At 43.0% G+C, this 14129-nt stretch overlaps 1 protein-coding gene across 3 annotated transcripts in view; it reads left to right on the forward strand.

Moving 5' to 3' along the window:
- The window catches only part of RBM47 (RNA binding motif protein 47), a 118416-nt gene extending 104859 nt beyond the window's left edge, over window positions 1–13557 (forward strand). For 2 of the 3 annotated variants that reach the window (XM_090266960.1, XM_090266961.1), the window contains 4 exons: window positions 3518–4686; window positions 5485–5691; window positions 8281–8483; window positions 12700–13557. In XM_090266960.1, the coding sequence (XP_090123086.1) occupies window positions 3558–4686; window positions 5485–5691; window positions 8281–8483; window positions 12700–12939 (1779 nt within the window). In that variant the 5' untranslated portion in view covers window positions 3518–3557 and the 3' untranslated portion in view covers window positions 12940–13557. The remainder of the gene's footprint in view (window positions 1–3517; window positions 4687–5484; window positions 5692–8280; window positions 8484–12699) is intronic. The other variant, XM_090266959.1, reaches the window with a different exon arrangement.
- The last annotated feature ends 572 nt before the right edge of the window (window positions 13558–14129 follow it).

A 14129-nucleotide genomic window follows, 5' to 3' on the forward strand; every position in this document is an offset into this window, starting at 1 on the left:
GTTGTAGCATGTGTCAGAATTTTCTTCCCTTTTAAAGCTTGATAACATCCCATTGTGTATATCTACCACCTTTTGTTTACCCACTCATGCGGCAATGGACGTTTGGTTTGTTTCCACCTTTTGGCTATTGTAAATAATAATATTATGATCATTGGTGTACAAATATCTGTTTGAGTCCCCATTTTCAATTCTTTCAGTTATGTATCCTGGAGTGGAATTGGTAGATCATATGTTAACTCTGTGTTTGAGTTTTTGAGGAACAATCATGCTGTTTGCTGCAGCAGCTGCACCATTTTACATTCCCACCAGCAATGTGCAAGTGTTCCAATTTTTCCACATTCTTGCCAACACATAATGTGAGTTTTTTAAAAATAATAGCCATGCTGAGGGGTGTGAAGTGGCATTGCATTGTGGTTCTCACTTGTTTTTATGTCAATATTTGTAGTTAATGTAATAGTTTAGATACTATATTAATTAACGTCTGGTGCAAATTAGATTTGTGTGTATGTGTGTGTGTGTGCATTTATTCCTCTCCTAGCTTCAAAATTATGTGAGATGGCTTTTAAGAATGTGTAAACAATAAAATTAATATAAATAGCTAAAATTTTGGTATATAGATGACTAAAAAATATATAACTGTAGCCAAAATTAGATGAGCTTGAAAATGTGTTGTAATGTCCTATACAGGTACTAAAACTGAGGTGACAAATTTAATCCTGAACTTCTTGTTGGCCAAAGAGGGAAAGACAGCCAGTAACATGATTGATTTATTACAAATAATTGAAGTTCAGGGAAAAAGTCTTTTCTTGACTCATAAATATAAAAAATAAGCTATAACTATTTTAAATGAGATGGTTATATTACTGATACCAGAAGATTTCAGACTAAAAGCAAACAGAATTTTTGGTGAATTTAATGGTGTTGGAATTGGGATTGACTCCCATAGTCTGACCATTATAAGACTTTGTGTGTGTGTAAAATGGTAGTTTTAAAGTACAATTGGGAAGACAAAAGTCGATTCTCCATATCTCAGCAGAGTGATAGGTCTGTCTATTCCTTTGTACTATAGGCAATGTTTTAGTAGTACAACACTTAAGATCTTGAATTGCCTCATACATGTTTATCTATGTATTTAGCATTTTCAACCAAGGACAAAGATGATAAACACATATGTGTTTATTCAAATAGTGTCCTTAAGAATATATCCTACCTATCTTCCATTTAAAAGGAGAAAAAGATCTTCATATTCAAATCTGATATTGTAATTTGTGTTTCAAGTTGAAACTATAGGAACTAATGTATCATTTTCAAATGCATACTAAAAAAACCTTCAGGATAACTGGATATGTTGTCAAATCAGCTTTCAAGCACATGAAAAGCAAAGAAAATTTGAAAAGAATAGAAGCCATATCAAACAGATGTTTCTAAAGAACTGAGAAAGTGTCAAAATTACTCTTGAGAAAAATTGATCTGAAGTGTTAGCCAGAAGTTTGGATGAAAGATAATAATTACATTTCCTGAGCACTTACAATGTTCTGAGCAGTGTTCAAAGCGCTTAGTATACACTAAATCACTCCTCTAAACTTAATACCATCGTCAGCATTTCCATTTTATAGATGAGGAAATTGAGGCATGGAGCTGCTAAGTATCCTTGCTCCACGTCATGCAACGAGGAAGTGTGAGAGCTAGGATTCATACACAACCATAGAGCCTAGGTCTAGAGCCCACACTTAACCACTAAACTGCACTGCATCTTCATGTTACAGCAGATAAACCAGAGAAGTACTTACTAGTTTGGCCAATTGGCAAATAAACCTCTCAGATTTTTGGTGTGTCATTGTAATTTGTTTTGTTTTTGTTTTTGTTTAGATGGATTTAATTATCCTTGAAATTTCCCTCAATACTCTTGAATACAATTCCTAGTGGTATATATATTTTTTCTTTTCCTAGTGGTATTTCTTTTAGTAAAATGATGCTCCAGGTTCTAGTTAAATGATGAAATCTTAACAGCTATTAATTTTTATGTTTTTATAGAGTTTTAAGACAATGGAGGAATGCTGATAAAATGACATAAAGAAGCAGGATATAAATTTGTTAGAAGCCAAGCTCCACCTGCCCCAAAAAACCTATTTTAAAAATAGATGGGAAAGTTTAATTTTAGCTATCACCGAGTAGCAGAATTAGAAATGATTTATTTACTTTTCTTAATTGTCCATAAAATTTACTTGAATACTTTTATAGTTAAAAAAAAAACAACTTCATTTTTCAAAAGGCCAATAAGAACTTTTCATTACAAAACCACAGTACACAGCACCTAGTGATAATCTTATTGTATAATTTAAAATAATTTCCACTGGAAAAAATCAATTAAAAATGATCATTTCCATAGACCCCTGAGCTGTATGAGTAAAGGCGGCACAGTTGAGACCTGTGTTGTCATATGCAATTCTAAACTAATTAATTAATTAACTCAGTTTATCGGTCCTGCTAGCTCCATTTCAAGTGCTCAGTGGCCACACATGGCTAGCGACAGCTTTCCCATCATCACAGCAAGCTCTATTGCACAGCGCTGGTTTAGAAGAACACAAGAGTCTGAGCTAGACGACTTGGAATCAAGTCCTGGTTCTCGCAGATACTTGCTATGTGAAATGGGCAATTTAGTCAGCCTCTCTGAGCTTACTTCCCCAGAGACAAATTGGGACTAATGATAGTATCATTTACCATGTAAGGCAATTAAGATCAAATAAGATAATACATGTAACACTCCTCTGAAAACTATAGTGGTTTACCAGGCAGCTGCAGCTTCACAAGTCTGCCAGTTTGAACTTAATCTCTTTGTGGACCGATTCTAAACCCATGAGTGGTTCATACCAACAGTTTTGCTTAAATGGCACCATTAAAATCACAGTATGCTGCTCTTTGCCACAGCTCCTAGGCCAAGTCTTTGGTAATGTGGATATTCCATTTCTTCCTTGTGAAAAGCTTCAGCACACAGCTCTGTATCTTGTTTAACATCTCAACATTATTCTTAACAATGTAAATGCATTGTTTTATTTCCATTCCTAAGTGAAAAAGACTATCTTAAAAAAGAAAGCAAAGAGGCTTTGTCTGCCAAAGAAATAAATGGGGGCTAAATGCCTTAACTAAAAAGAAATCTATCTGAGCTGCCAGTGCAGGAATTAAGGCAAAGATGTTGCCATTTGCTGCAAGAACATGAGGTTTCCGCTGACAATTATAGCAGATTCTCTGTGCTTCAAAGCTGATTAAGCGGAAGTACTTGTTCATTCTGAATTTTTTTCCAAGTCACTTCCGGTTCTCATGCAAAACCACTTGAGTAATCTAGACTATTTTAGAGCTGCTGCATTTCCAGAGCAGTCTCCATCTTACTTCTCATTTAACCACCTGATGGATAAGAATGTCTTGTATGTCTTCAGAAAAGCGGGGTGTGGGGTGGAGAGTCAAGTTCCGGCTCCCCTCGGTGCAGATTCCACATTCATCCTCCCTTTGCCTCCCTTAGGTTTCTAGCAGCCGTGGATGCCTTTGACGCCTTTGACGTTATGACCGCAGAAGATTCTACCGCAGCCATGAGCAGCGACTCGGCCCCTGCGTCCTCGGCCAAGGTGCCCGAGGGCGTGGCGGGCGCGCCCAACGAGGCGGCGCTGCTGGCGCTGCTGGCGCGCACGGGCTACAGCATGGTGCAGGAGAACGGGCAGCGCAAGTACGGCGGCCCGCCGCCCGGCTGGGAGGGCGCACACCCGCAGCGCGGCTGCGAGGTCTTCGTGGGCAAGATCCCGCGCGACGTGTACGAGGATGAGCTGGTGCCCGTGTTCGAGACCGTGGGCCGAATCTACGAGCTGCGCCTCATGATGGACTTCGACGGCAAGAACCGGGGCTATGCCTTCGTCATGTACTGCCACAAGAACGAGGCCAAGCGCGCCGTGCGCGAGCTCAACAACTACGAGATCCGCCCGGGCCGCCTGCTCGGCGTGTGCTGCAGCGTCGACAACTGCCGCCTCTTCATCGGTGGCATTCCCAAGATGAAGAAGCGCGAGGAGATCCTGGAGGAGATCGCCAAGGTCACCGAGGGCGTGCTCGATGTGATCGTCTATGCCAGCGCAGCCGACAAGATGAAGAACCGCGGCTTCGCCTTCGTGGAGTACGAGAGCCACCGTGCCGCAGCCATGGCACGCCGCAAGCTCATGCCCGGCCGCATCCAGCTGTGGGGCCACCAGATCGCCGTGGATTGGGCCGAGCCCGAGATTGACGTGGACGAGGACGTGATGGAGACCGTGAAGATCCTTTATGTGCGAAACCTCATGATCGAGACCACAGAGGACACCATCAAGAAAATCTTCGGCCAGTTCAACCCAGGCTGCGTGGAACGCGTCAAGAAGATCCGCGACTATGCCTTCGTGCACTTCGCCAGCCGCGAGGATGCCGTGCACGCCATGAACAACCTCAATGGCATGGAGCTGGAGGGCTCCTGCCTCGAGGTGACGCTGGCCAAGCCGGTGGACAAGGAGCAGTACTCCCGCTACCAGAAGGCGGCCAAGGGGGGCGGGGCAGTCGAGGGGGCAGCTGTGCAGCCGCCCGGCTACGTGTACTCTTGCGACCCCTACACGCTGGCCTACTATAGCTACCCCTACAACGCGCTCATCGGGCCCAACAGGGACTACTTCGTGAAAGGTTAGTGGGGGCAGTTCTCCTGGGCAGGCCCCAGAGAGCCGAGTCTGCTGGGCGGGCCGTGGTAGGGGCATTGTGGCTGTTATGAGCTGGTGGACCTGACCCCTACCCACCCTCATTTGGGTGTCAGTTTTGGGTTCTGTTCTTTACTGGCACTTAAGGCATTCACTTCCATAGCATTGGTAGAAATGCAGGTCCTTCCTACAAGCTCTTCCTGCATGCTGCGTTTGCAAGATCTACCCAATTGGGACCTAAAACCTGCTTGTGAAATTAGAACGTGGGGAAGTAGGGGCACAATGTTATTGATTTGCTTGTTTGTTTGTTTTTAAATCATTGGCTAGGGTACAGTAAAGCTCTTACACTGAGAAACAAAATACCAAGAGTCTGGGTCCTGCTCACAGAGTGACCAGCTCTGTAAGTTTGTGGGTTTAAGGCAGTTCCTTCACCCTCTCCCCTCCCTCCTCAGGCCTTCTTTCTCAAACGTCAAATGAGGAAGATAAACCAGCATTTCCCTTCTGGTTCTAAGTTTTTTACAATCTATGACGTTTTTCTTTATTGAAGTTGCAATTGCAATCCTAGGAACTCACTCTGCAAGTTCATCTCTTGCATCAGCAAGTAGACATACTTAGACTGCAAATCTAGGCTGGGATAAAATGTTCGAAGTGTCTCTACCAGCAAAGATTAGCCCCCTGTAACTTAGACGCAGGGCAAACACCTGAATGCCAAGAACCTTGAGTTAAGGTCTGTCTCCTGGACCGTCACTGTTGTTTGCTCATCATTTTTTTGTGTTGTTATTATAAGCAGGCAGCATAAGAGGACGGGGTCGAGGTGCTGCTGGCAACAGAGGCCCAGGGACCAGGGGTTCCTACCTCGGGGGATATTCTGCTGGCCGTGGTATATATAGCCGATATCATGAAGGGAAAGGAAAGCAGCAAGAAAAAGGATATGAACTTGTACCGAATTTGGAAATCTCTACTGTTAATCCAGTTGCCATTAAACCTGGTACAGGTCAGTATAAACCAGAGCGAGAATGCATCCATTCAGCCAAAACCCCCAACTCTCTCTTTGAAGTGAACCTAAGCCTGCCTTGGGCTCTTGCCACAGGGGTTCCTCTTCTCATAGGGAGCCAGAGATTAGGCAAAGAATGTGGCCTCCTGGCTGTTCTTATTCTGGAACTCAAAAGGATTGTCTAGTTTTGACTTCGTTCAAGTCAAACTTTCCAATAGTGGGTTTTTCAAATGTCTGTCACTGGTTGTTAGGCTTTTTCTCAATCTGTGACTGAGTAGGTAGAGTCGTGGGATAAGAGGGGAGCACAGGAAATGGAAGAATATGAGGCTCTTCTGTATCTTCTATCAGCTAAAAACTGTCTTTTCCTTACTCAAGCCAGTTTCTACTCCAGCCATGAGAAGCCAGAGGGTTCAGCTTATTGCCATTCTGAGAGTGGTAGAAAATTCTCCTTCTGGAGCAAATAACACTAACATGAACTTCACAAACCAGGAACATCTGGGAACAAGGGGACAAAGCAGCGGTGAAAGATTTTGCAGCTACTTATTGCCTGGATTCCAATTTCCAGCATTCATGTCCTCCTCTTTCTGGATTGGGGTTGAGGGTGCTCAAGTGATTCAAACTGGGATCTTGAACTTTGCTTTCACCTCCAGGCCTCATGAACCAGTTTGCCAGTGTTATTAGTGCCCGTTAGTGAGACAGGTCTTTCTGACCCTAACCTGCAAGGAACTTGATATAACTCCACTGTATGAGAGCCTAGCACCAACTCCCTGTTAGCACACACCACGGAAAATCCAGTTATGGATAATCAGAGTGATCCTCCTCCAGACCGCTTCCTGGTTTCACTGAGGTAGATTGAAGAGCTCTTTGAGAGGATCTTTACTTCGAAGTTTAGCTACTCTTGAGTTTCTTCTGGTTGAGGATTGCATGCTCCTTTTAGCAAACAGAGTCAAGGAATCTGCACATTTGGAGCATAGGTTTGCAAAGACCACACAGGGCTTAAAAGCATTTTCCCAGCAGATTCTTTTTGAATTAATTCAGCGATATGATTTGGGCTTTCGATTTAGGGGAAGGGGTTGTTTGGTTTTTTATTGAGGTTTTTGTTTGTTTGTTTTTTGTTTTGTTTTGATATTTTGCTTGTGAAAAAATTCTGCAACTTCTGCAAGTGACTCAGACTGGATTTCCTTATAAATGTCATTGACATTAGAAGCATTGTAAAACTGAACCTGCATCTCTGTAATTCCATAAAACAGAGCCTGGAGACAAGAATTGTCACTTGTACTCGTTGGAAAAGGGACTCCTGTTGGCAAGTTGCAGTAGCTTAAGCTTTAACTAGGGACAAGAACTCTTAAACCATCTTAAAGTGCATAGTTGTGTTCTGGGGTCCGAGGTAGCAGTTCCTGTGGGCTGATAACCAGAACAATCCAGAGTTACTTAGCACAACCCCAGGGTAGCTAAAACTCATAACCCTCTCTAGGCCCCTTCCCCTTTGCCTCTATTTCTGTTTGATCCAGAAAATTAGAACTTTTGATTTCTGAAGAACCACCAGCACAGTGGTGAAGAGTCTAGGTGCAAGACCATGTGGTTGGAAAGGCAGGTTAAAGATTTGGTTAAAGTTTTAGGTAGATTTTATTGAATGGCTGTGCCACTGTTTAGTCTACAGTCAAATTTGTCTCTTTACCTTATATGAAGTCAGTTTTTATTAGAATAAATATACCTCCAGTTGGAGAAAAACCTGAAATGAAAGGATATTTTGTGTGTGCATTTCATATTCTTGCTTTTCCCCTGCACACACACACACACACACACACACACACACATACACACACCCCACATACTCAGACTCCCCCAAATCAGGGCCAGTATTGTTTTCTTTTTACCTGCCTTTTTCATACACTGACATTCAGTAACTCCTGTCTGTTTGACTCCCTGGTTGAAATGAGTCCTTTGGACTCTACTCACAGGAGCAACTCCTTGAACTGGCAGGTCCTATCAAAAAACCAGCCACTACTGCTTTGCTATTATGAGTGGACATTAGAGAATTAGGAGAATCTTTCATTTCTTTATTATGTAGTTCTCCCTGAATCGGTAATGTTGAAGTCTGGAACACAGGGCGAGGAAGGTGTACACAGACCTCTTGAGTTCTCAGAATGAAACCTTCAATAGCACCTGCTTCTTAAAACGTGTTGAAAGTGAAAGGGCTGTAGATCTGGAGAGGAGGGCGGCTTACTCTTGCAGTCGCAGTCGTTGGGCCTCAAGCCCTGATCTCACTTCTTATTCTGACCCTGTTTTCTCCGTTAGAAGGCCCATTCTGGCTCTGTACCGAGAGTCAGATTCAAAACTTTTCTGCAGAAGCTGTAGGAAATGGTGCAGAAACCTAACTCTAGACTTCTTCCATGATGATCTATTGGGAGCCTCCATCCGTGCCCACGTGGTTCCTTTTGAGAGAAAAGCAGGGGGTTTCCTGCCACCTCCCCTCTCTTCCTTACCTGTACTGAGAAAGCATAAGAATAGCCCATGCCTCCCAAACTTGGTTTTGTAAACATCCCGAGAAACTGATGGATCTGTTTGCCACTCTTACTTGTCTTGTAGTGGCCATCCCTGCCATTGGGGCCCAGTATTCCGTGTTTCAGGCCGCCCCCGCTCCTAAAATGATTGAAGACGGCAAAATCCACGCAATGGAGCACATGATCAGCCCCATCGCAGTGCAGCCAGACCCAGCCAGCGCCGCTGCTGCCGCCGCTGCCGCCGCCGCCGCCGTCATTCCGGCCGTGTCAACGCCGCCGCCTTTCCAGGTAGAGTTCCTGCCGCGTCGCGTTGTTGCAGTTTGTGTGTGAGGCCTCCCATTCATGGATTCATTTACTACTCAGCAGGAGAACTCATTGTGTGCCCAGCTCTCTGTTAGAACTATGAAATCAGGTGACAGAATTTTTTAATATAAATCATGACAGGACAAAAAAATTTTAAATAATAATTTTACTACCCTAACATTACCACTGTATTAAAAATGGGAAGCAATATGCAAAAATGACATGTGTAATTTCTCAGTATCATAATATCATCCTTACTACTGTTTTTTGTTTGTTTTTTTAATGACACAGGATAATTTTTAACTCATGTGCTTATTGTTAAGGTGCTGACAACCAAAGTCCAGGGAGAGAGTACCCATTTTCACAGCCCAAATTGCAGTTCAGTAAAGACTTATTTTAAAAAAAAAATCTCTCTCTCTGAATATATACACATGTATATATGTATACATAGATAAGCATGTATGTACATGGAGATATAGCTGTAGAGATAGATGAAATTTTATAAAATCTGCCCTTAATCATCTCCTCCCACCATATTCAACTGTTCCTGAATCTCTCCCAATCCAGTCTCGCCATCCCAGCCTCCTTCCCCACCGTCGCTCCCAGTGTTCTCCTCCTTGAGGCTTCCTCCATCTCCTCTCTTTGTGGAATCTTGCCCGTCCACCTAGCCTTGAAAATCATCTCTCCCGCACTTCTTATTATCTACATTATTACTTGGCATCTGACTGCCGGTATGTTTTATCTCCTCAATTAAAATGAAGCTCTCCCAGTCCTGATTGGTGTGGCTCAGTTGGTGGGGCATCATTCCACAAAGCAAATGGTTGCCAGTTCAGTTCCCAGTCAGGGTCATGCCTCAGTTGTGGGTTCAGTCCCCAGTCGGGGTACGTGCAAGAGGTAAAGAAAGTTTCTGTCCCCTTCTTTCTCACTCCTCTCCCCTGTCTCTAAAAATAAATAAATAAAATCTTTTAAAAAATAAAATGAAATGAAGCTCTTCCAGACCAAGAACTATATCTTATATTTCTTTGTATCTTCAGTGCATAGCTATTCTTTGTGAGACAGTGACTCTCAAACACTTTTATCAGTCAACAAGCACAAATACCCAGGCCTGGGTCTCTTATCTAATTGGAAGAATTATCCGAGGAACAGAGATTCTTAGACTCAAACCTCAGAAGATTACAGTTCACAGAATTGAGCTGGGGTTCTAGAATCCATATTTGGTACCAGCTCCTCGGTGATGCTGACACAGAGCCGGTCTTGTGAACCACTGCAGCGGGATGCTGTTGGCTTGCATTTGCCCACTTGAGCACCAGCCTTGACTGCACTATTCAGAAAGGTTCAAGTTTATTCATCTACCAGTACGTCATCAAGTATTCTTTAACTCAGGACTTCCTACAGCCAAAAAAGGAGTAGGTTGTAATTGATTCACACTATACAATGACAGCTAAGTGTCATTATTTCTTGTAGACTGTAAATATCTACAGTAACCTGCAAGCAATACGTGGTGGAATCCTGGTTATAATTTCTAATTCCTCTTTACTGAGAAATCTGTGGACTTTTGTCTTTGGCATGTAGTATCTGTTCTGGTCAGGACCGCATTCCAGGCCTCATAATCCTGTCTGAATAGCAGACTGCTGCTACTGTTTGTCTGTCTGCACTGGCTGTCACTATCAGGGTCTTTATTTGAAGTCTTTGCTTGAATTTGTTCAATGTACAATCATCAGTTGATTCCTTTGGAGATGTGTTCCCTCCTTCAGTATATTCTGCAGAATGCCTGGTGCTACTTACTTTTTAACCTGGGAATGGCGTCTTTGAGTGGGTTTGGCCTTGGTGCTGCCCCTCAAATCTACATACTCTGTGGTTCTGAGGTCTTTGACCTGGTTCCCTGCTGTGTTTGATCCTCCACCCCCTCTGTGTTCTCTGCCACACTGCAGCAGAGGAAAACGCATTTTAAGCACTACTTACTGGTTGGTGAATAGAACACATTTCTGAGTGGAAAGAAGTTCCTAGCATGGCTTCCAGAACCTTCCTGTGGAACACCTTCAGTCATCCTCTGTCTTCCAGGAGCTCAGGGGTATTCCTGTGTAGCCATTTCATATCCCAATTTCATGTAGCCTTCATAAGTAACATAGGAAATGTTTGCTGACATAGACAGTCACTTTTTCAAATTGATTTCTCGGTGTTCTCAATCTTTACAACAAATCTGTGGTATAGGTAAAACAAGGATAACCAATTCCTCTTTGAGAGGAGAGAACACTGAGGCCTGTTTTCTCCCCTCTCCATCTCACACACCTGAAACCAGGGGTTGAGCTGGACTAGAGTGTATGAAAAGATTCCTCTCTGATGTCACTTTCCCTGCAATTACCTCCCCTTGTGCATTTGTCATTAAATGTGTGTCCACACATTTAGAAAAGATCGTTTTTGTCTTGCTGTGAACCACAGTCTTCGCAGTTCCAAAGTTTTTCTCCCTGGTTGTAGAACGTTGCCAGTGAGGTTATTCATTGCTATGGGTTATAGGAGGCAAGGTAATGTAGACTTTTAAAAGTGCAGGCTCCAGAGTCCCAATGCCACTGCTTGAAAGCTGTTTCACCTTGTGCAAGTCAGTTAGCACATCCGAACCTCTCCTTGTAATCAGAGGACCAGCTTCATTAGTGGTTAGAATGATTCAATAATGCCATACAAATAAGCCACTTAGAATAGTGTCTGGTAGCCCATAATCTTTCTGTTATTATTATCATTAGTATAATTATTATTTTGGTTACAGTTGAAAAAATGACTCTTAGATTATGAAGTGCCTTTGAACATAATTTTATGACTCTAATCTGCAGAGTTTGTGCAGGAATGATAACTTACTCATTTATAAAAATGCAGAAGGAAATAATTTTTTAATAATTTATTTGTTTGTTTGTTTACTTATTCTACCTTTAGAGAGAGGGGAAAGGAGAAAGAGAGGGATAGAAACATCTCTGTGTGGTTGCCTCTCACTCGCACCCCCAACTGGGGACCTGATGTGCAACCTAGTCATGTGCCCTGACTGGGAATCGAACCAGCAACACTTGGCTTGCAGGCCGACACTCAATCCACTGAGCCACAGCAGCCAGGTCTAGGAAATAATTTTTTAAATCTAGTTCTTCATTTCATATATCCTGCATTGTTTATTTGAAGATGCATTAAGACATAGAGACCGCAGCAGCATTTGCACCAGCTGTGTTCTTAAATGTATGTCTTACTTTACCAAAAATCCCCTTCTCCGTCACAAATGCTCTGGGAGATACTGAGCCACAGTGCTCCCTCTCTATTCTTATTCGCTCCGAAGACATAGTATGTTCCGCTTTCAGGTAGAGAGGAGGAAGCAGCAGGGACTTTTACAGTCAGTGTGGCCTCAGCAGTGAGGCGGCTTCAGTTGGCTTGTTTTCCCCTTCCTCCTCCTGTGAAAACTCCTCCTCATCCTTTAAAACCCCGCGCAAGTGCCCCCCATTCTGAGATGCTGTGCCCAGCTTCCCAGGTTACTTGGTTTCTTCTGTCAGCGTCTACAACAGTGTGTGCGTCTAGTGGTGCTATATCTTAGGTGGGAGGTGGTCGAAACCGTTACATTTGGGGAAAATTGTGTCGTGTCACAATGTTTTTAGGAACAGCTTCAGAAGCTGCCCTTTGGGAGAGCTATAAACTTTGTCCCATAGAGTTGTCAGTCTGTTCTCCTCTTCGTTTTTGAAATACCACGTTCCTTCAGTTAAGTGTGAGTTGAGGCAGCTGGCATGTGTTTTAGGTCCCTGTTTTAGGAAAATGCTTAATTACAGTAGACCAACCTAGTAAAGGACAGATTCTCCACTCCATTCTCGAGCTCCCTCTGGGGCACATGCTGACTGAGTGGAATGGTGGGTAAGAGATTCCCAAGTATTAAACTTCCCTTTAACGTTTGGTTCTCTCGACTTTCCCCTGTTGAAATTGAATGAATCTTGAGGATGCAACGCAGCCTCACCTCAGTGGCCCTTTTCACAAGCCCTTTAAACAAATAATTGTTATTTGTTTACCTTCTTACCTCCCTACCCTTGAGCATGGAAATCTTTGTTTTTACATCTGGGAGTTGAACGAATGAACGGGGGGGGGAGCTGAACGAATGAACGGAGGAGTTGTTAAATGAACGGAGGACTCAACGGGAAAGGTACTGTGGTCAGTAAGGATCCTTTTCCTCTCCCCTCCCCAGGGCCGCCCAATAACTCCAGTGTACACGGTGGCGCCAAATGTGCAAAGAATTCCCACCGCCGGGATCTACGGGGCCAGTTACGTTCCCTTTGCCGCCCCGGCCACAGCCACGATCGCCACACTACAGAAGAACGCGGCCGCCGCCGCCGCCGTCTACGGGGGTTACGCGGGCTACATACCTCAGGCCTTCCCTGCTGCTGCGATCCAGGTTCCCATCCACGACGTCTACCAGACGTACTGATGGCGCGGACGCCGGCGGGGACCCACCAGCAAACGGCCACTGAAGGAACATTTACTATTTATGAAGAAAGAACATGGTGGCTTAGCACACGGCTGACACCTGAAAGTGAAGAATGTAATCAGATATCATACTGAAATATTTTATACACATGAAGTTTTCACTAGTTTTTTAAGACTATTTTCAAGTTAGCGGGCCTGTGTTCATACATTTCCAAGAGACTTGCAATGGTTCGTGCCTTAATACCATCTCTTAAACGTTTGTGTGCCGTAGTACGTTTGTATAGAGGTTTTTTTGTTTTTGTATTTTTTAAGGATATATTTTCAGTATGAAGGTTATTTTCTTAACTTCTGCACTCCAGAGATTTCTATTTTGTAGTACCTTCAGTAATATATCAACTATATATTAAAAAGCACACTTGAGCAGCTAGGGAACTATTTTGAAAAATATATTCAATATTTAAAGATACAAACAATAGTGCTTTAAAATACTACAGAAAACGTTATTTTAAAAATTATACTGGAAAGTGCAATTTTAAAATGAGTAAAACCTCTGTTTTTGCTGGCATTAAGGGTTGACGGTGTTACCATATGTTATCCATAATGGTTCTTTTTTTTTTTTTTTTTTAAGAAATTAAACACTCAGTCTCTCCTTAAGCCAACATTGAAAAGACTTGTCACTCTTCTGAGTCCAAACACTGGAACGCTCTTGCCTGCCACCATTACCTTGGGCCCTTGCTCATTCTCTATGTGACTTTACTCTTAAGCTTGATGTTCCCTCCACCCAACCCTCCTCCTTCCTTCCTTCTGTCCCCAGCCCCACCTCCCTATGTGGCAGGTCTAGAGCAAATGAATTCCTCTGGTAAGATAAAACATCAGTGGCTTTTATACTTCTTCCTGGGGTTTTGTCACATTTTTGTTTTGGTTGGGGACATATTTTCAATAGAACTGATGTGTAAGCACAAGACTTTAATAGTTTTCATAAGATCTTTGCATAGCTATTTAATTGTCCATTATAGAACTTCAGTTCCTTTTCTAATGCTTTTATTTTATTCATTTTTGAAGTATGAGTTTGTAGAGACGATGAATGTTGCAGAAAGACTCTTATTGCAGAAAGTTATGCTTCTAGTTGCCTTATCATGTTTCTTGCAAAATGTCTGTAGTCGCCAGTGGTGTTGGAAATGTTATGTTTAT

The sequence above is a fragment of the Furipterus horrens genome, unplaced genomic scaffold, assembly GCF_987537825.1.
Source record: "Furipterus horrens unplaced genomic scaffold, mFurHor1.1.pri manual_scaffold_2, whole genome shotgun sequence".
Lineage (NCBI taxonomy): Eukaryota > Metazoa > Chordata > Mammalia > Chiroptera > Furipteridae > Furipterus > Furipterus horrens.